The 23,252-nt window shown below is 35.6% G+C and overlaps 1 protein-coding gene across 9 annotated transcripts; it reads right to left on the bottom strand.

The window, feature by feature from the left end:
- Positions 1–18,647: 18,647 nt before the first annotated feature.
- LOC307001692 (uncharacterized protein) lies at positions 18,648–23,011 on the bottom strand. 9 transcript variants are annotated; one of them, XR_013798288.1, is made up of 7 exons: positions 22,861–23,011; positions 22,689–22,702; positions 21,125–21,433; positions 19,948–19,992; positions 19,754–19,835; positions 19,530–19,660; positions 18,648–19,368 (listed from the first exon to the last, which is right to left on the bottom strand). XR_013798288.1 is itself a non-coding variant. In XM_079618508.1 (4 exons), the coding sequence occupies exons 2-4, from the start codon at positions 21,423–21,425 to the stop codon at positions 19,599–19,601; spliced, it is 423 nt and encodes a 140-aa protein (XP_079474634.1). In that variant the 5' UTR covers positions 21,426–21,433; positions 22,689–22,823; the 3' UTR covers positions 18,648–19,598. The 9 variants fall into 9 exon arrangements, 1 of the variants encoding a protein (XP_079474634.1); XR_013798291.1 differs by lacking the exon at positions 22,861–23,011 and having other exon boundaries at positions 18,648–18,779; positions 19,268–19,368; positions 22,689–22,823; XR_013798289.1 differs by lacking the exon at positions 22,861–23,011 and having other exon boundaries at positions 19,948–20,017; positions 22,689–22,823.
- Between the last annotated feature and the right edge of the window lie 241 nt (positions 23,012–23,252).

Raw genomic sequence — 23,252 nt, 5'->3', positions numbered from 1 at the left:
ATGAGTTTGCATAACAATATAATCTAACTGCTCTCCGAAAGAATTATAATTATACATTTTAACGCACTCCAAATTCATAATTTACAAGATACAAAACTAATAAAAAATGAACCTAATGCCATTAAAGTGTTAAGATAAAGAATTCATTTTTCATAATTTAATATGACTGAAGATTTATGAAATGACATGTTTGTAGAACTGCAAAGGGATATTGTGATATGACATTATAAATGAATGTCATTCTTTACCTGAAGGGACACATGGATGAAAAATAAGATAACTTTGTGTTTATTCCCACATGCCCACAACATAGAAGTCTTATATATTGATTTGAAATGTTCAGTGGTCATAATGCCCACAGACAATCTATAATAATTGTGTGTAATCACAGTGCATTAAATGATTGGCATTTGGTGAGATAACATCTCTAAATATAATAATATACCAATAAAAAAATAAAAACATCAGTTTTCTTTGCTGTGACTGTGTGTTTGAGGAGATAAATACTATTGGAAGGGTCATATGGTGCTGAACTCCAGCTATCTGACAACTGCTGATCCTGAAGATGTACTTTCCATATCAACTCCACATTTGCGCCCAAGGCTGGGCATTTACTGAGGACAGATGGTGGGTAGGCAGAACATGGTGTTTTAAAGCAGTTCAGGGTCAGTCGGGCTTGCATCGCAGTCCCATTTGGCCTAATGGGCATCAGCATATGAAGCTGAATCCCTATGTTCGGCCAATTACAGTACAGTGACAGAGCAATATGATCACACAATCAGTGATTATTATGCAATTATTCTAAGCTTTTTTTCTGAATACTGCTCTTGCTGTTCAGATATTGACTATATTTTATAGATAGCATTGTGTTTATATTCGTTGAAACATGTTGGAAGGTTTTCGTGTCCAGCAGCTTTTAGTGTTGCTATCCCCAGGCAGAGTCTAAGGTATCTCAAACAAAAAAGCCATTTCACAGAGTCTCCTGAACAGTTTAAAGTATGGCAGCCTGAGTTATGTCTGCTGAAAATATTTGTAGAGTAAAAAATATAGTTTTTATTTTAAAGTGAAAAGGTCATTTAGACCTTTAGGGTATAGGATACCCTCGGCATTGGGACAGAACTCCCTATAGTGGCATGTAAGGTAATTTAATTTAATATTTATTTTTACTTATCATTTAATACTTCCCTAAATTGGATTTGCATTTTACATTATCTTCATTACTCACCCTAACTTTCAAAATTTATGAATGTCATTATTCAATTTGGGTTCAACATTTTTACATACCTCTAGGATTTCACCATTGTTTTCAACAATTAAATTATTAGATGTTATTTTCAATATGACTGATGTATTCTGTGTAAATCCTATCATTCTGCCTATGACTGTTTAATGTGTGGTTGATTATGATTTCACTTTTCTAACTTTAGTTAGTGTGTAATGTTGCTGTTTGAGCGTAAACAACATCTGCAAAGTTACAACGCTCAAAGTTCAAAGCAAAGGAAGATATTTTCTTTTAAAGAAATGGCTTTTTAAATACAAACAGCTGGGACTACACGGCATTCCTCCCGAGTTAGTGACATCACCAACCCTAAAAATGTACACCCCGCCCCCAGGAACACGATTTATAGATTATCATGACAGAATATGCTAATCTATGACTAGAATAGCTACACATAAACTACATAAATTCATCAACTAATCATTCAGAAATGTCCTGTTGCTTTCTACATGTTGTCACTTCTTCTTGAGTCTCTCCATCATTGCCGGACTCTTGTTTGAACATAAAAGGCTATAAGTTTTAGAAATGTTCAGTGTATGTCTGTGTGAGGTAAAAGGACACAAGGTCTTGAAGCTCTGCCCCCATGCTGGGAGCAGCAGCTCATTTGCATTTAAAGGGATAGACACAAAAACAGTGCGTTTTTACCAACGCAATCTCACGACCAATTCGTACGAATTTGTACGAGTGATTAAAAGGTGGCTAATTCGTAAGAATTTGTACGACCTCACTCGTACGAATTTGTACGATTTGTCTAAACCCACGTGATGGGTAGGTTTAGGGGCGGGGTCAGGAGTAGGTCATTCGTATGAATTCATACGATTTTGGCAAATCATAAAATATGTACGATTTAGCAAAAAACGTACAAATTCGTACGAGTGAGGTCGTATGAATTGGTACGACTTAGCCACCTCGTAAAATTCGTACGAATTGCCGTGAGATCGGGTTGGTTTTTACTCACCCTCAAAAATTGACAGTTTTAACAATTATAAATATGTGTGGGATATTTTGAGCTAAAACTTCCCATACACACTCTGGGGACATTAGAGACTTATTTTACATCTTGTGAAAAGGGCATTATACCGCCCCTTTAACAAAGTCAGCATTAAAGTCACCATGAATCAAAACATTTTTTATGGAGAATTGCAATATTTATTATAAATTATTTATATACATTGTATTTTTATATTTTTTATTCATATGCCCTCGCAATCTTCAATCAAAATAACTTCTCTATTGCAATGACATTTTTTTCTCATCCGAGAAATAGTTTCACTCAGATATACTTCACAATAGAGAAGAAAAGACTATTGCAACTTCCATTTCATGGACGTTTTTAGCGACTTTAAGGTATCCTGCTTTTTTAAAGAAAACTTTCAGCATGCACAACATGATTTTATTTTGGTCAATTGCCTCTATATTTCAAAATAGGTAAATTAGCAACTTACCATTATATTTAACAAAAGGCTTGTCCACCACATCAAATATATGAAGTATTGACAATTTAATGAATTACAGTGCTGTGCTATTGTAAAACAAGTGTAGTATTACGGCACCATTCAATCAATCAAGACAAAACTAATTATGCCCATGCTGTGTGGTGTAAAGAACTCATTTGTTATGGACTGAGACAGTGTCGTGAATTGATAGACTGGGACTGCAGGTTCAGCACAGATAATGAGAGGAGTTCACAGCTGTGATTCAACGTGCTTTTTCTTTTGCTTGAAACATCTGATAATGTGTGTAATGACAAGGTTAAGGTTATGGATTTTAGGCAAGAGCTATTAGATGCATGTAATGAGAAATAAATACGGTGTGACACCATAAAATGGCAAACGTGTGTTCTCATAGAATGTGATGCTGAAGATAGCACAACATGTGCAAGGTTTAATCAAGATCAGAAATAGTTTGTTGCAGTATACTGTTATGCAATATAGTAGAATATCTACAACCATAAACGACTGCATGCTCACAAGTTTACTTTGATTACAACAAATACAGGGTTATTAGGCATTTATCACGGTTTCCGTGAGCTGTTTCTTCCCCTTCAATTTCAGTTTTGTATTTATCTGTTGTAAGCTCAGCCCTACCTCACTGTCACACTCGTTCTCTCATTATCAGATTTGTTCCACCGCTAGAGGAGGGACAGGCCGACTAGCTATCACTGATGGACAGATATCCAAGCAGCTCTTCCTCTAAAGCCTGTAGTATGATTAATGCTTCGACTCTGTGATCAAAAGCTGGACGACATCCGATTTGTGTGTGTACGTGTGTGTGTGTGTGTGTGTGTGTGTGTGTGTGTGTGTGTGTGTGTGTGTGTGTGCGTCATCTTATTCTACTCACCTTATTAAAATAATTGGTACCTAACAGTAAAAAAGGAGGGAAATATTTATGTAATTTGTTAACAAGCAGATAATGTGGAATGTTAATGATGATCAGATCGCTGATGTGACATTTTTGTTTTTAGATACTGCACTCGATTCTACTGTATATAATAATACATTTGTAGTTGCAATATAAAATTATCTGATCACAGTAATGTACAACCCAGTAATTACTTTTGGTAGCACACATGTCATCTGAAAGCTGAATAAATAAGCTTTCCATTGATGTATGGTTTGTTAGGACAATAATTTGGCCGAGATACAACTATATGAAAATCTGGAATCTGAGGGTGCAAAAAATTCGAAAACATTGAGAAAATCGCCTGTTGTCCATTTATGTTCCTGGTTGTGCTGCATTCACTCACAAAAATAAATGTTTTATTTATTTACAGGAAATGTACAAAAAATCTTCATGGAACATGATCTTTACTTAATATCCTGATGATTTTTGGCATAAAAGAAAAAACGATAACTTTGACCCATACAATGTATTGTTGGATATTGCCACAAATATACCCGTGCGACTTGTAATAGAGGCAAGCTGAATTGCCAGACACTGATGGATAGCCAGACTGTCCGAAGTTCATTTTGTTGGGGAAATTAAAATGGTAGGGGAGTCAATAAACATTCTAAGGTTTTTGGTCAAGGGACCTTAACTGGCACACTCGACTCCTATCACTCATTTCGTCATCTTATGGTAAATATCAAAATATCCATGCAGATCAGTCTTATCAACAATATACGTACAGTGCTATGCATAAGTTTAGACACCCACGCTAAAGAATTGGCATGGGGTACTTTCCATAAGATCATCTCTCAATGCAAATCAAACCAGCTATTAGGCTAACTGAAATAAAACCACGCCAATCTCTAGGTATGGTGAAGGGTGTGATGATGTGGGGCTATTTTAATTCCAAAGGCCAAGGGAACTTCATCAGGATGCATAGTATCCTGGATCCATGAAATAACTGGCCTTTAAAAATGAAAATATGCCTGTCTCTATGGGAATTTAACATAGGGGTGTCCTGACTTATGCACCCTGTATTTTAAGGAAGAACATTTATTTACTTACGATACATTATTCATTCACAAAGAAAATTGATGTCATTAAAGGTTGGATTTTTCCTCGTTTTTTTAATTATAAGACATTAAGATCAATTTCCAAAAGATGATTTTTTTTATTCCTCTTTTTAGGCAACTTTGCATGGGTGTCTAAACTTATGCACAGCACTGTACTAACAAAGACATTTCTAACCACACTGAAGCTGCCGCCTGCCTAAAAGGACAATATATATTTTATCCGAATGAATGAATTTCAATTAGGATAAGAATATCAAACTAGATAAATGTTATATAGAAAAACTAGAATGCACCCCATTTTATGCATCAAAAACAAAAACAACTTTTAAATACATATTCTATGTGCAAAAAAGAATACATTAATTGTTAATAAAGGCAGGGATGAGTAAATTGTCGTTTGAATCTGTTCATTTACATGAACTGTTTGAATCAGAATCAAGTGATGCCAAACTACTTAAGATATTACAACCCGATCTCACGGCAATTCGTACGAATTTTACGAGGTGGCTAATTCGTACCAATTCATACGACCTCACTCGTACAAATTTGTATGTTTTTTGCTAAATCGTACATATTTTATGATTTGCCAAAATCATATGAATTCATACGAATGACCTACCCCTGACCCCGCCCCTAAACCTACCCATCACGTGGGTTTAGACAAATCGTACAAATTCGTACAAATTGGTCATGAGATAGCGTTGGATATTACCTATTTTTGGTGAGTAACTCTCCAATGCTGTTTTTTGTGAGGTCTTTGAAGTGCAGTTCTCCAGATCTAAATTCTAACAGTATTTTAATGAAGAGAAGTTGAAAACGTCTTTATCATTATCGTAGGCCTATAGGATTTATCCAGCTCAGCAGACTTACCCATTTATGATAATTAGAAAACTTTCACTTTGAATAGAGATCTGAATCAGCTTATGATCACTTTTCCTGCAGAGATATTTTTAATACACCTATAATATCTAACACAATCACAGCCAGCCTGTGTCAATGGAAATGATCCATCTGCTCCAGGGAACCTCATGAGAGTCTATTGTGGAGAGCAGTGTGATTGGGTCCTATTGTCTGCCTTATCTGCTGTGTTCATTGCCGATTGGAAAGCACTGCTCATTTCCTTGTCTTTTGATGCAAATGGGAGTGGGATTTTTGACGGCAACCATTCTGCTTAGGAAACCCTGAGACACAGTTATGATTAGTGACTTTATTTATTTATTAAAGTTTCAATTTATTGCCACAAAAAAAAAGAAAAGAAAGTAAGGTGTTTTGGCTATAAAAGTCAATCAAATCACTGCCATCTTTTTCATTAACTTGGGTGAATGTTAACAAGAGTTCAGTTCTTACTGATAACAGTGTGGAAGATTTTGCTAAACTAAATTTGCCTTGAATGACATGCTATTTTTCATTATTAGTCAAATTTGTAAAGATGTTTACCTAATCTCACCTGCCATAAAATATGCTTTAGTTTTTCATTCAAATTTGTTTTATGTATTGAAGTCATGGATGAAGTTGGATGTTGTCTCATAAACCAGACACTGGCTATTTGTAACACCGGATAATGAAAGTTAATCCTGGCCAATATTTAACAAAACAGCACATTAATCAAGCTATTCATTACAGAAGAAAGATGACTGCGCTGCTGTATCCAAACAACACAATATATTAGGCACACTTTGCTTTACCCTCATATATTTTGCAACATGTTTTCTTGTATTTAATATTCATTAACGCTTCTATTTAGGCCTTAAGTACCGACTCAATTTGTCTCTGGCTTATAAAGGACCACGGCTGTGTAAATTCAATCCTGCTAAAATGTTTTATTGCTCTAATCCATAATATGTAATTGCATTCATAACCAGAACAATATATTTGCGGCAAGAAGGAAACAAACAAATGCATTAAAAAATCATGACAATTTCCCTTTTCAATCAGTGACTTGAGGTCATTTTGAAAGCAATCATTTCATCTGTATAAATCAACAGCTCCCCCAGATGGGTCAACGTACCTCCTTGAAATTAATTTTAGAGATCCATATGTTAAGTAAAATGGAACAATAAATCACTTGCCTTGGAGAGAAAGACAAATACAGATAGAGTGAGAGAGTCTGTGGGATGGAAAGAGAGATAAAGTGTATTTGCATGTGCACATGAGCAGGTTTAAGTGTTTAAGCGTCTTGACTGGGTTTATGTATTTGCCATCCAGCAGGGCTTGAGGGCCGACCTCACACGTTCTATTCAGCAACCACTGTCATTTACCTTAGACACAAGGACCACATTTACGAGCCCTAGCATCCAATTTACATGAGAGCTCATAAAACCTGACCACAATTTTATATCATTGGCCATTAATGACAGGGATCACTGCCTTCACTATCAGGACAGAGGAGGAATGGAAAATGAAGCCCAAGGGGACATAAGCCTCACGTGAGGAAGGACGTTACACTCACCTACACACATCATTACAGCCATGAATAACGGTGGGTCAATAAGTCATCAAAATTCATCTTGTTAGCAACCTCTGGTGGTTGTTTTAGGCCTTAGAATAAATGACCACTAAAACATATAAAGCTTTTGTTCACAATTTTGCAGCACTACAACTTTTCACACACAATATTCACTTCATATTTTATTGTGAAATAATCAATTTTATTTTCATGTAAAAAAAAAAAAAAAAAAAAAAAACGGAATTACAGTGTCATCCCAATGTCATTTTTGAGCTCTGCTATTAAAGGAAGACGAAGAAAAAGAAATGTAGTGATTGGGGATTGAGGGATGGGGAATTGAGGATGCTAAATTAAATAAAAAATGTAACTATATTTTGATCACATCAAACTGATTTCTGCAATTTTATCTGACAGGATGAACGTTTTTAGATTGAGACAAACTACAACCACAAAACATTACAGAATTCATCAAATACAAGTCTACTTTTGTACTGTTGTTTAATAGCTACTGGTTGTACTGTTATTGTTGTTGTTGTTTTCTGATGATGCCATTTCTAAAAATATGATTTCAGAAAGTACCTAGATTTTTGTTTAGTTTATGGGATATTTTAAAAGATTGGTTGTAAAGTAAAAAAAAAAAAAAAAAAACTCACAACAATGTTTCACAACAACATTCACAGTAAAACGTGTTTTAGAGCATGAAACATTTAAATCAATAGATTGAATATTAAGGTAAGATTGAATGTTAAATATTTCTTAAACTGCCAATTGTTCATGTTAGATCTTGGGGGCATGGGGCGATGAGTAAAACAGCAACATCTTCTCAAACCAAAACTATTCCTAAAACTAAATCCACCTCTCTATTGGGAATTGATTGGATCATAGTTTGCTCTGTGATGTCATGTGAGTGACAGGTTGTCCCGCCCTCGTGCTAGTGAACACGTCATTAGAGAAGAGATGTGGTTGCAAGTGGACACATCCATAAAAAAATAAAAACCAACTAATATGATTCATGAATATGGTTCCAATATTAATGAATACGTATTATTAAAATGTATTTTGTGACATGAAGGATACATGAGAAAATGTACTGCATAACAGAGATGTTCTGTAGATGAATCTCTCTGTACTGAGAGAAGCTGTGGTGCACTTTCCATCACACTGCTGAGGGAATTTATTGCTCCATGCACAAAAACTGAATCAATAGACGATTATGTGGATGGAATGGTCAGACATTATCGCCCTACCGAATCATGCCTACAAACACACATATACACACTCAGACTCACAGATAAAGGGTGAGATGGATGTCTCACTAAAAACACAATAGCAGTCAATCGATAGTTCTGAGATGGATCCAGCTTCCGTCAGAGATTAAACTGTTACCTCTCCATGTTAAAAACTCAAACAACCCTGCTAAGACAACATTAACTGACATAAGGAGCAGCAGTCATAACACACTCAGGGAATAATAAGGAGAAGACTCCATATTTTAACAATTTGGATTTTTTGAACAAAAGAAGCTGAGCTTCAAGGTTTAGACAAGTTTCCTGTTTTCAAGAACACTGTAAAAAGAGTTTAAGCACACTGTGATTATACTGTAAAGCAATTTCTACTAAATTAGTAATATTGGTATAGATTAATGTATATAGGTTGATATATAACTTGAATATAACCAGTTAATTGAAATGTTACCATTTCTAGGCTTTTTATTTCACAGTGCAACTTGATCTATAAAACAACTCTTAAATGATTAGTTCACCATACAACTTTGAATATTGTCACAATTGAAGAAGGCAGACACGAGGATGGAATCAACAAGACTTTTGATGAAGATAATTAAGAGGATAACAACGCAGGAACGTCAGGCAACGTAAACAATCCTCACAGCTAACTTAACTTGATAATCAGTCTTTGTGTCTGTATTGCGAACTGATTTTACTATCCATACTACTTTAATTGTTTGGGACATTTTGTTTTTGACAGTCTACACACTTTTTTTCATGATTTAAATCCTCTGCACTGCGGTTTCATTTTTTAGGGCTTTAGTGTTTTTTTTCTTTATTTGAAAACAAAATAATGAAAACAAGGATCAAATTTAAAGGAAATATATATATTTCTAAATTGCTTATTGTTACCTCTGTCATGAACTCTCATTTAACACACCAAATAGAATAACAAGCAAATATTAAAATATTCAGAGAACAACAGCTCAATATTAAGTCTATTCCAACCCGATCTCACGGCAATTCGTGCAAATTTTACGAGGTGGCTAATTCGTAAAAAATTCATACGACCTCACTCGTACAAATTAGTAAGATTTTTGCTAAATCTTACATATTTTACGAGTTGCCCAATTTGTATGTATTTGTATGAATGACCTACCCCTGACCCCGCCCCTAAATCTAACCATCAAGTTCCATCATAAATCTAACCATCAAGTACGAATTTGTACGAATTGTTTGTGAGAATAGGATAGGATAGCGTTGTCTATTCCTCATAAAAATCAAACATGTGGCTTTTGAAGACTTATGCACCCCTTTGATGATAATTTTATGGTGCTTTTTTGTAATTTTCCTTATTCATTTTCATTATATTGAAAATAACGGACAGAATATTCAGCTTTTGTGTTCTAAGCAGGAAGGACATTTAGAAACGACAGGAGGGTGAGTAAATTATCCCCTTGAAGTCTCTTTAAGTCTAGTTTGTGAGATGGACAACACTTATAGAGTGCTCTTCTTCAGTATAAGTAAGTAGAAAAATGGGTGAGTCAGAAGCATTTTAAAAGCCAGAGTGTGCAATAAAAAAAGGACGAGTTCAGACAATGCCCCAACCTTTCTAAGAATTCTCACACATCTTCCAACAAGAGTGTGGCAGACGGGGTGATGTCTTCTGTCTCTGAGCAGTGTTCCACAGTGACCCGAGTCGACGAGCTAGAACACAGTTGGAGACACAGTTGGAGACACTCACACACACATTTGAGTTTGAACGCCAAGAGATGTGTTAACTGGGAACTGTTTTTGCATAAAGTGAAACTCAAAACAAAAGTAAAAAAGAACAAAAGATGTGTTTTTGGCAGTTTTGTTTTTACAGGAGTGTTTGTGGCAGTTTTTGTTTGTATGTGACTATATGCACCTACTCAGAAGAACAGATTATAAAACATAATCATGCTATTTAGAGACTTCTTCTAGTTAGTAAGTGCAGAAGTACTACAGTACCAGCGTTCACCGTGAACACAAAAGCATTGTGTGGCAGCACAGAGTGCAGGTCTATGGCAACTCAATTTTGATGCAAGTTGATGCAAAAACTTATAGAAATAAACTATAATACTTATAGACTTCAGACAGATGGTATTACCCTTGATCAAACACAAAAGGACATCTGTTCCATCTGAATTTCTTATGCTTGCTTGAAACTGTTCTAGGACCAGTTCAAGGACTCTCTATCCTATTATACCGATTAGAGTCAATTCCAGCTGTCCTGAGCTCTGTAATGTTATCTCGACATGGCCAAATCTCATTTCAAACCTGTCTTCCTAAGTCAAATAAAATCAAATGTGGTTGTGGATGTCCAGAATTCCAAGTAAACATTAAACATGACAGATCTGTCTTTAGGGTTTCTACAGTTTCAATCTACCGTGTGTTTTGAACATTCTTTTTGACCCCCAAATGAAGCTTTGACCAATGTAATCAGGGCCAATAGGATCAAATTCTCAGTGCTTTGTCCTCCTCTGTGCTGATATGATAAAGGGCATTTGTTGGACATCTGGTGACCTCAGGGATAGTCTGGGACAAAAAAAGCAGCCCAGGACGTACAATATCCTGGCAACACAATTAAATTACAGGGGGGGGGGGGGAACAAGAAAAAAAAAAACATAGTGAAGTGTTTAGGGGGTTGCAAAGATAAAACCCTTGAAAAGACCTGGGTTCAAATATATATTTTCAACAAAATAGGAAAAATATATTTAGTACAATATATACAGTAAACATAAAAAAACCCCAAGAAAATGAATCACTCAAGGTCACCTAACATTAAAATTACCTAACATGAATCATAAATGATATTGTTTAATGGCATATTTATACTAATATCAAGGCTGTATTGACAATATCTTTTTAAAAATAATTTCCCCATAAAATTATGAGAATAAAATGGGTAATTGCTAATTTGTTTCAACCTATTTGAAAGCTATGATTTTTAATATTTAATAGGCAAACTGCAAATGATCAGACTGGTGTTTTGTTTCAGACTAGTGTTTTGTTTCCATATAGACAGTTACATATCATGATCAACCTAATAACAACGTTTTAAAAATAAACATAATAATAGCCTCAGAATAAAATAAAGCAGTATTTCCCCAGTAGTTCCCCCATTTTTAAAAATAAAATAATACATCAATAGCATTGCATTAAAATTGTACAAATTAAATTATTTGGTTAACATGTATTAATGTATTAACTAACATGAACTAACCAAGTAATACATTTGTTACTGTATTTGTTCATCTTTGTTGTAATAAAAATACATTCGATGTTTGTTCTTGTTAGTTTATAGTTCACTCTTGTGCAGACAGATATAAACAGGCATGGGATGGGGAGGCAAAGGACAAGAAGTACAGAGGGTTGCTTGAAAAAAAGTTGGGTGGGTATAACTTAGAGCGGTCGCAATCCAAAAACACTGCTGCTAATGTGCAAAAAAAGTGAAGCACACAGAGTGACCAGTGCTGCTCTACAGAATAAATTTGTGTTTATTAATTTTGTATATATATATTTGCTTTCTACAGCAGAGAAAAGTCCCAGGGCTATCTATAGTCAGTCCATAGTTGACCCCGTGGTGCTCTAAAAAATGCTGCCCTTACTCTGTGGTTGACTCTTTATTCTTCAGTCAGACTCAGACCCCAGTATGTCCCAGTGCTCCTCATCAGCATCCATCAGCCTGCACAGCCCCTTTCAGCTGGAATCTAACACAGACCATGCTTTACTATTCAATGGCAACATTTTGGGGTCTTTTTTTTCTTATTATTAATGGTAACAATTGGGTGTTATATAGTGTGAGCACATGTTTTTGACTAAACAACCTTGTAATACAGTTACAAAGTCATTACCCACCTAATGCCTTGAAGTGAGTAAAATCTAATTGAAGGTAAAATATGTCTCATACCCTTCCCCTATATCTATAATTTCTTATTATTTCTATTCCTTTGTTTCTCATGGCGTATCTTTGCGCGCCAACACTGTCAACCCACACAAAGCTTTTAATTTTTAATGCGCTGCCTCCTGCCTGGCCATTAAAAACAGCTTCAGTGCATTTTGTGCAGAAAACTCTATTGTCATTGCAGTATAACAGCACACACAACCTTTATTTTTCTTTATCATTTGAGGTAAGAAGCAAGAACAGGATTATTATTGTACTGTACCATATACGCAATCCCCAGTTTAAACACACATTTCTCCTATGATTTGTGCTCATTAAAAAATGAGCAAAAATAAGGCATGAATACTTTTTTTCTGTGTTTATTTTCCCATTCACTGACACACACACACACACATATTCCACAATCAGTGTTCTCTCTATGAAACGGGCCCAAAAGAGCCTCTCGGCAAGCTTCTGCAATACAAAAGACAAGCACACAATATCCAGTTTAACTAGACATCAGGTGTCAAGCTCTCTCAAGTAAACCCCTATCTGAGGGAATGAAAAATATGAACAAATCTTCCTTCCATTCCTTCAGAAACACCCAAGAGAAGTGTTGCAGCACAAAATCAATGTGTAAGCGCCAAAAACAAATCCAAATTCAAAGCCACCAGAGAGAAAGAACACGACTGAAAACCAGATAACGGCAAGCGACAATTTTAACTGCAGCAGAATTGTTCTGAAAAACACATCAATAAATCAACCTAAGAGATGGATACATCTCACAATGTAAAAAATATGAACCTATACCTGTTGTCTTTTTTTTCCCTTTTTTTTTTTTTTTGCATTAGCATGGACATTTTACTTATTTTGTACAATACCGTTTTGGCCAGTACGATTCTTTCTTTTTTTAATAGGCTACATTTATTCAGCAAGAATGCATTAAATGTATCATCAACAGTGACAGTACAAACATATATCATGTTAGAAATAAATACTAACTTAAAAAACAACAAAATTATGTTCCTAAAAAAATCCTGGAACATTTTTTTACCATGGTTTCCACAAAAATATTAAGCAGCACAACAGTTTTCTACATTCTAATGATAATAAATGTTTCTTGAGCACTAAATCAGCATATCAGAATGATTTCTGAAGTATCATGTGAAAACATTTTTTTAAATGAAGACTTGCCTGAATAACCTTCTACACAGGGTGAGATGTGCACAACAGATGGTAGTGATTGCTTCAAAACAGCCCTTAACAATAACTAACGGCTACCAGTGGACATAATGCTTTAAAACACTCTTTATGCTTGTTTGGACTTGGCTTTTAGGAAGACAACACACACATATGGTGTTGACCATCACGCTCCGCCGCGACAGACGGAGCAGACTCATTACCTAACAAAACCACAAACAGCGTGTCGGAGGGGAGGGTTTAGACAGAGGAATAGGACTCCTGTGTGGAGAGAGAATACGAAAGAAAAGGATAGACAGTGGGTTTCTTTTGTCTTACCTTAACACTTTTTGCCAAACTTATAGCCAAACATGACTATAAAGACATTTGACTAAATGCGATAAAAGCTTTTGTTTAGGACATTTATGAAAAAGTGGGGTTTTTTTCCCTGCCTTTTTTTAAATTACAGCTGCATATTTGGGGTTTAGTTTTGGTTTAGGTAGTGCTGATTACACAACATTAAAAGCACTCACCGACTGAATAAACACATCTGTGTTTAGCCTTGATCAATTATGTCATGAATCATCATGAGAGGGATTCGTCTGATGCTGTAATGATGTTGTTCCATTAAACCAAGCACATCCTTATAATACCTCAGTGGAAATTACCAGAAATTAGATTTATCTCCTCGTCCCTTGTGTTGATCCCTCTCACGCTTAATGCTCTGGGAACAAATGTGTAAAAAGTTTGGTAGCTGAACAGTGCATTGTCGAGATTAGGGGTTCCCAAACTTTTTTGTCAGCAGAATCACTACATGCATGTATCCCCTGAAGTGTTAATAATAATTTAACGAAACATTTGCATGCGGTTCTCTGATTATCTCTTAACTCTGTCGGTTAATGGTCACATGCAAGTAACCGATACAATATCAAATCTATTTGATTTATTTTGTCATTACCATTTGGATTTGAACTGCAACTGATACATTTTATTTCATATGAAAATGTCTCATATTGCTCTCTATGCTGACTCTATTGCTAATGTAAATAGTTACTTTTAAGGGTGTTCACACATGGATTCACTGTTTACAAGAACCAAATAAACACAATACAAACATTTATGTCTTAAATTCTTCTTTTCAAACATTTAAAGCTTTTATTGACAAGACATATCGCAATATTAGTTCTATTTAGCTTAATTGTGCAGCCCAATTTGTTGATTTAATATTACATTTAATTCATCATTAGTTTTCCATCAACTCACAAACCCCCTGCAGTACCCTCATGTACTGTAAACCCTAACGCTCAAAATAATTAATTGGTTTGAGTAGGACAAACTTAAATTAAAATTAGTTTAATTTAATTTCAAATTTAATTTTATGAGTATTTAGCACTTTCTATTTCTTTCAAGTTTACAGAACTGATATATTTTAAGTAAACTGAACTGTTTCATTGTTTTGAGTTTTATAAAATTATTTATATTAATTAAGTTAAAATATTTACTTTATTTAACTTAAGTTTAACTGAAACGGCTGGGATGTCTATTTCCCAGCATGCTTTGCCGATGGCACTCAAAAGGGAGAGTAAATGCTAAAATTAATAATATAATGTAATATAATGTGTGTGTGGGTTTTTTTTGTGCAAGATTAATGTTAAGTGGGTGATTTAGTGATTAATGTTTTGTTATGCTAATTTAGAAGAATTTCTGTTAATGTTTGGTTTTAGGATAGTTACCATCATGGTGACAAGTGGTGCAGGAGCTCAATTTGAGAGCAAATAATTATTTTATATTGTTGCACTCACACAGCAAGTACTTCTGTACAACATACTATTGCTAATATGTTAACAAATTAGTATGTTAGCAGATTAGCTTGCTAAAGAAGTTAAGTTTATGCTAATAAAAGTGTTCACATTGAGATTACATGACAGTTTTAAGTTATTTTGTATTAATTAGTGTACTCAAACATTTCAAGTTAAGAACAATTAAAAATGTACAAGTACAAAATAAAAAAATCTGCTAGTTCTGCTTACTTAAACTTTGAATTTCATAACTTAAAAAAATTGAGGCAAATGATTGCCTTAAATGTTTTGAGTTTTGTCAACTTATTCGAGTTTACAGAAACCTTGATCTATTTATAACATCCACTGCAAAGGACAAAAGTGTGTTCTTGATATCGAGCATGTTAATATTCCACTCATGGCTGAACTCTTAACCTGAGAGGAACCTCAGGTGATCTGCATTATTAGCGCTTAAGGCCTAAATGTACAGAAATTCTCTAGGTGCGTTTGGTATTCGAGTGCGTGATCGCAATTTTGTGCAGCTTTAAAACCTTGAGGTTTCAAGCCTGCAAAACATTGTGTCAGTGAAGGGGCAAAGTGCTTGTCTGGAAACATGTGATACCCTGTCAGCCTGTCATTTTATTCTTTTAAAACATCAAGAAAACATGCTCTTTGGACATTGATGTTTCTTAACAGTGAACTTTATATGTTTGTGATTTATGAACTGGCAACCTAAGGTTTTACAAGTTTTTTTAGACATGACATTTTTCTTGTTGGAATTTGAATCTATTATAAACTTCATAATGCATTTGAATGTTACATTATAAAAATGTAGATTAATATGAGAAGAAACAAGTGTCACAGATCTCATATATTTGGAGGATACAAGGAAACTTTAGTCACGTTTAAATTCCGATTAGAAGTTCAACTGCAACGTGACGAGGTTGATTCAAATAAAGTCCATTTATCCTATTTGCATACTGTTCAGTGTGGCACTAGAACAGCTTTATGTAAATTTGAGTTTATGTAAATTGAATCAGTCCAATTAGCATCCATTTGGGAGAGCTATTTTTGTCTAACAGTTTTTTTCCTTCTGTTCATTTGTCACCATGGTAACGTCATTTACTTAGATGAACTAGTTACTACACAATGCCCTGCACATTTGCACTGCAGTAATAAGCTTTGAATTTGTCTTTTGATTGTCTTACAACTCTTGTCTGCCTGGAATGTGCACTGAGCTTTTCAGAAGACTCCATCTGGGGCTATTTGCATAAACATAGCCATTATGTTAAGACTGTGTCTTAAGAACTAGTACGAACAACAACTATCAGTTAGTCAGGGGTAATCAGTCTTACTTTTGGGTATCAAATAGACCAATCTACATTTCTATGTAACTGACTTTAAAAGTTATGAACCGTCTTAAAGAAAGAAAAAATTGATGACTAACTTGTGGCTAGTTTTATGCAAATCTTTCTACCTGACACTCATTTAAAACAGTCTTTGTGTAATCCAAAAACAAACAAACAAAGAACATTGGAAATGAATGCAACATAAATTGCAAATATGTCATTATATTATAGTTATTAATTTTTGAATACATTTCTTAATGTTTTAAATTTAAATTAATTTGTATAAAATTGTATATGTTTGTGTAAGTTTGTATTTAGAATTGAAGACAGTGGTAAAAAAAAACATTTATTTGTATTCATATTTACCTATATACAATCTATTCTACATGTTTTCTTGAAAACAATGTTTGGTGCAGCAAGTTAAATTGTTATCTAACTTTAAAATGCATAAAATATTTTTTATACATTATTAAATCAGGAAACACTCAATTGTATTTGCAAATGACTGCAAATACAGTAATAACAACCGCAACCAGAGCAAAAAAAAAGAAAAGAATACAAATTGAAGGTCGATAACAGGATGAATGATCAAACAAATAAAGGAAGGAATGAAGACAATGCTGAGCTTTACAAATGAAGTCAAGCAAGAGACAGGTGTGAATGTTGTGCAGAACTATAGGGAATACAGAGAATCAAGGTGTCACAGTCCCTGAGTGTGATGGGAAATGAGGAGGAGCTGTCAAACTCATCTCTCAGATGTAAATAACTCTCGTTAGACTTCAAAACAAGAGAAGGAGGAGGACTCACTTGTGTGGCTCAGGTGCTTTGAAAATCCAATTTGAGCACCGAGCACATGGAAATGTGAAAAGCGGCTTTGATTGAGATAAGGGTACATTGAAATTACACAGCTGTCTACTTTTTCTCTCTTCACACCATATCAGGGTTCACATGCAGTGAATAACACTCACCAAAAACACTCAAGATACATGTCACATGCTGAGTGTAAATGAGTGCTTTAAAAGCCAAAAGCTATTTCTATAAAATACTTAATATCAATATTAACCCTTTGACACGTACGATCACACCGGTGTGATCAGTCTTGGCTGGTCCCTGGAGCGTACGATCACACCGGTGTGATTAGAACGTTCAGTGAATCACGTGATCAACTGCCAAATTCAAAAATTCAAAAATTCAAACTTTTGCTTTTACTGCTTTCCCGCTTTGACTGGCACTGAGCCACAGACGGACGTGCACAGTTCTCATCATTATCACAACTGTTCAGTGTATTTTAATGTTTATTTTAGGTTTCATTCACTTTAAATTACATTACACAATAACAAATATATAGTTTATTATTGCGCACTAATATTTATAACAGCAAAAATAACCTTTTACACATGATGTAATATTCATATTTATTCGAGTCAAACACACCTTGTAGATAAAACGGCCGTTTCACACAGCAAGCGTCAGCGCGTCGTGAGCAGCGCGTATTTTTTTCGGCGTGCGTGCATGTTGATCAATGAGTGGATTCACACCAGGAGCAGTGCATGAGCGTCAAGCAGGAGCGTCGCGTGAGATGCAGTGAAGCGGGGGTTACGGTCATATATTTCGGGAGACATGGATGATCTTGCATGTTGTAAATCCAGCAGGCTCCGAGTCCAACTCTCCATCAGTGTTGTAAACAAATAATGGCGGCGCCCATAGCCCGTGATATCTTACCGATCAACTAACATGATATTTTTCTCTCTCTAAGTATTAAAATCACATTAGGAGTTCCCTTATATATATTTAACGATGTTAATAACTACAAGTTTGTAAATATTTTGCATAAAAAAATAAAAAAGATTTTAACTGTCATGCATTGCGAGTCTTTTTTTTCCCGCTGATGATGAAGAGCTGACGTCACCGTTACCTCACACTCGCCTTTGTTCTCATTTAAAGACACAACTTTAATCAAGCTCACCAACTTCAGAGAAAATGACAGAAAATGTATATAAAAGAAGACAACTGACAAGTGAGGAAATTAAGGACATTTTTTTTAATTCTGATGAGGAGATTTTTGACAGCGAGGCAGAGAGTGACAGCGATGAAGATCTTCCCCCAAACCTTGAAGCTCTTGACAACATTGTAGATGAAGAGACGACACCAGTCCTAAATGAGGCAGAAGAGGTAAACTCATTGTTATGGCAGGCAACCAACCTTTTTAATCCTCCTGGCCCAGGCAATTTTGACAACCAGCTCTGTGGTGTGCAAAATCCACCAGAATCACCCAGTGAGGTCAATTGTTTTAAAATGTTCCTCACAGAAGATGTCATGGGAGAAATTGTGGAGGAAACAAACCGCTATGCCTCTGACTTGCAAGAAAGGGAAATTAAAGGAAAGCTGGTTAAATGGGTTCCAACAAATATCCCTGAAATGTACACATTTTTAGTGTCAGTTCTCTTAATGGGGGTGATAAAAAAACCATCACTTCGTGATTACTGGAGCACAGACCCCATGCTCTTGACCCCATTTTTTGGGTCTTTGTTCTCACAGGATCGCTTCCTTCTGCTCCTCCGCTGTCTACACTTCGCAAACAATGCGACAGCAGTTTCCAACGACCCGCTGAAAAAAATCAGAAATATATTCACTGCTCTCACCTCCTCCTTTCATCGCATTTTTGTGCCATACAGGGATCTGTGTGTGGATGAGTCTCTGATGAAGTGGAAAGGCAGGCTGGCATTTCGTCAGTTCATTCCATCTAAACGGCACAGATTTGGGGTAAAGTTTTTTGTTTTGTGTGATGTGCTAACTGGTTATGTGGAGGACATGATCATTTACACTGGATCTACCACTGACATCCAACATTACCCAGGACTTGGGATTTCTGGGTCCGTTGTGATGACACTTCTAGCACCTTACCTAAGAAAATGTCATGTTCTTTATGTGGACAACTGGTACAGTAGTCCCACACTTTTCCAGCACCTCTTGTCACTTGGCACTGGAGCTTGTGGGACTGTGCGCGCAAACAGGAAAGGGATGCCAAAGTTCACCTGTAAGATGAAAAAAGGTGAGGTGGAATTCGAAGAGAATGGGTCACAGTTGGCAGTAAAATGGCATGACAAGAGGGATGTTCATGTCCTTACCACAGTCCACCCAACTGGTATGGCAGCCACAGGGAAGCTTGATCACATCACTGGGCAACCAAGGATGAAGCCAGTCTGTGTGCTGGAGTATAACAAAAAGATGGGGGCAGTTGACAAAGCTGATATGATGATCGGTTTTCATGAATGCACCAGAAAGTCTACCAAGTGGTACAAGAAGATCTTCTTTCACCTACTTGACACTGTTTTACTCAACAGCCACATCGTCTACCGGCAAATTACTGGTGAGAAATGGATACAAATCATCTAATAATAAATATAAAGATAAAAAGTGATTATTAATGAATTATTTAATTAATTATTATTTTTAATTAATGTAATCTAAAGTGTTAAAGGGTTAGTTCACCCAAAAATGAAAATAATGTCATTAATGACTCACCCTCATGTCGTTCCAAGCCCGTAAGACCTCCGTTCATCTTCGGAACACAGTTTAAGATATTTTAGATTTAGTCCGAGAGCTTTCTGTCCCTCCATTGAAAATGTATGAATGGTATACTGTCCGTGTCCAGAAAGGTAATAAAGACATCATCAAAGTAGTCCATGTGACATCAGTGGGTTAGTTAGAAATTTTTGAAGCATCGAAAATACATTTTTGTCCAAAAATAACAAAAACTACGACTTTATTCAGCATTGTATTCTCTTCCGGGTCTGTTGTCAATCTGTGTTCACGACTCCGCAGTGACGCTGCTGACGTAAGACGCTGCTGACGTGTTATCTCGTCCGTGTAGTATTCGGGTTCAAATAAATATGGATGGGCAAAAAAAATGCAAGTCTTCCTCTGTGTCGAAATCCTTAGACATGTTTGCGAAGATTGCTTTGTTTACATCGTGCGTCTCCCTCAGACTGTAAACGAAGCTCGGGCGCACCAGATAACACGTCAGCAGCGTCTTACGTCAGCAGCGTCACTGCGGAGTCGTGAAGGCGGATTGACAACAGACCCGGAAGAGAATACAATGCTGAATAAAGTCGTAGTTTTTGTTATTTTTGGACAAAAATGTATTTTCGATGCTTCAAAAATTTCTAACTAACCCACTGATGTCACATGGACTACTTTGATAATGTCTTTATTACCTTTCTGGACACGGACAGTATACCGTTCATACATTTTCAATGGAGGGACAGAAAGCTCTCGGACTAAATCTAAAATATCTTAAACTGTGTTCCGAAGATGAACGGAGGTCTTACGGGCTTAGAACGACATGAGGGTGAGTCATTAATGACATTATTTTCATTTTTGGGTGAACTAACCCTTTAACAAATTCACAATAATAAACAGACCACACTGTCACATACTATTCTATTCTCCTCACTCCCTATATGACGTGCTCTACTGTGAGTAGGAAAGGAAATCACCTCACTACAATTCAGGACGAACCTGATGAGAGGGCTGCTGGAGGAGTACAGCACATTGCGCGGTCCAACCAAAGGCGGGCGTCCTGCCTTGGACACTCCTCTGCGCCTTACAGCCAGGCATTTCCCATCTGAAGTCCCTCAGACCACTTCCCAGGGCAGCAAGACCAGGCGGCACTGCAAGGTCTGCCTCTCCAGCACACGCAAGGGCAAGCAGAGGCGCCTCACCAAGCACATGTGTGTGCCATGCAACACTCCCTTGTGTGCTGTCCCATGTTTTGAGGAGTACCACACACTGAAGCATTATTAAGCCTGTAAAAAGTCAGAGTATATTAATTAATTTATGATGATACTATTTAAATTATTATTTATTGTAATTATATTATTAAGTATAAAGGTATGTATAATAGTTTGTTTGTAAACAAAAACATTTATCACAAGTTAGAGTATATTTATAGATTTTTGTTTGTTTGTTTATGATGATACTATTTTGATTGTTATTCATTTTAAATATATTTGTTATCTGTTTTGTAATTATATTAGTAAGTATAAATGTATTGTATTAAACAAAAACATTTAACTTACATTAAAATAGATTAAATAAAACATACATGAAATGTGTACATTTTGTGATTTCTTTTTAACAAATGTCATACGTTTGAATTCTATGAATAATGCTAAACTTATACATGTCTCTCACTAGCAAAGCAGAGAAAATCTACATGGTATGACTTCTTTAAAGGGTTAGTTCACTTTAAAAGGAAAATTCTTTCATCTTTTCTTTTATTCATTCTTACTCACCCTCAAGTTGTTTCAAACCTGTATGAATTTCTTTCTTCTGCGGAACACAAAAGAAGATATTTTGAAGAATGTCAGTAACCAAACAGTCAACTGGTCCCATTGACTTCCATAGTATATATTTTTTTCCTACTACGGAAGTCAATGGCTCCAGTTAACTCTTTGGTTACTGACATTTTTCAAAATATCTTCCTTTTTGTTCAGCAGAAGAAAATAATTCATACAGGTTTGAAACAACTTGAGGGTGAGTAAATGATGAAAGAATTTTCATTTTAAAGTGAACTATCCCTTTAATTTATATTTCCAACAAACATTTGAGCAAGCTAATAAGTGAGGTGTGACCATATATATATATATAATTGTATATGGTCACACAGCTTGTTTTGTATATAGGAAAATATAATTTAACAATGTCATAAAATGTAGCTTTTCTCTGCTTTGCTATTGAGAGATATAAAACTCAGTAACAATATTAACTAAAACAAACAAGAAAATCGATGTAAAGGATTTAACGTCAAATATGTGCTTTGGTATATTCATATAACTGAACCCCGACTTTACCCCCTGAATGCACGGATTACTGAACATATTTATTTGCAATGCGCAAAACAGCGCGTTGACAGACAAACAACCCGTAATGACGTGAACGACCACATTATTGAGCACTGTCCGTTTTACGTTCTTTATTCATATTTATTGCATGCTTGTAAATAATTCTAGATGCTTCAGAATACAATTAAAAACTAAAATATAGCCTAACGTTACTCACCGATTGTCACTCGGCTGTTGTGAGGGAGATGCAAAGTACCATGTGCCAGCGAAATTCAAAGCAGTGGGGGGGAACACATAAACATAACCATATCAACCATAGTCGGTACACGCTAACTAATTATTTGAGAGGTTTTGAATAAAAAATAAAGCGAAACAGTCAAACTACTCACCTGCAGACGGTTATCCATCGTGCGCGCCATTGTGACTGCGAAATGTCACGTGACAAGGTTCATGCGTCTCCATGGAAATTAGAACGCGATTGATTGCAAAATAACGGTCGCAGAAAAAAACTCACGCCAGGCTACCAGTCTGACTATTTTAGAACGTACGTGCGAAAGGGTTAACAAGAGACTCAGATTTGAGGACTGGAACTAACTGCTGTATAGTAAATATCAATAATGATTCTAGTACAGAAATACAACACAATGCTTTAAGGAAAAAAACGTATATTAATGTGATTTGTGCATAAAAGTTGCTTTGATAAGAAAAAATCTGCTTGGGAACGACAATATCCAAATGCCGTACTTACAATTGCCTGCATGAGAAACTGTGGCAACTAAGT

Source organism: Phoxinus phoxinus, assembly GCF_949152265.1.
Source record: "Phoxinus phoxinus genome assembly, chromosome: 7".
Classification (NCBI taxonomy): Eukaryota; Metazoa; Chordata; class Actinopteri; order Cypriniformes; family Leuciscidae; genus Phoxinus; species Phoxinus phoxinus.
The sequence above is the reverse complement of the archived record's forward strand: the minus strand, read 5'-3'. Positions and strand labels throughout refer to the sequence as shown.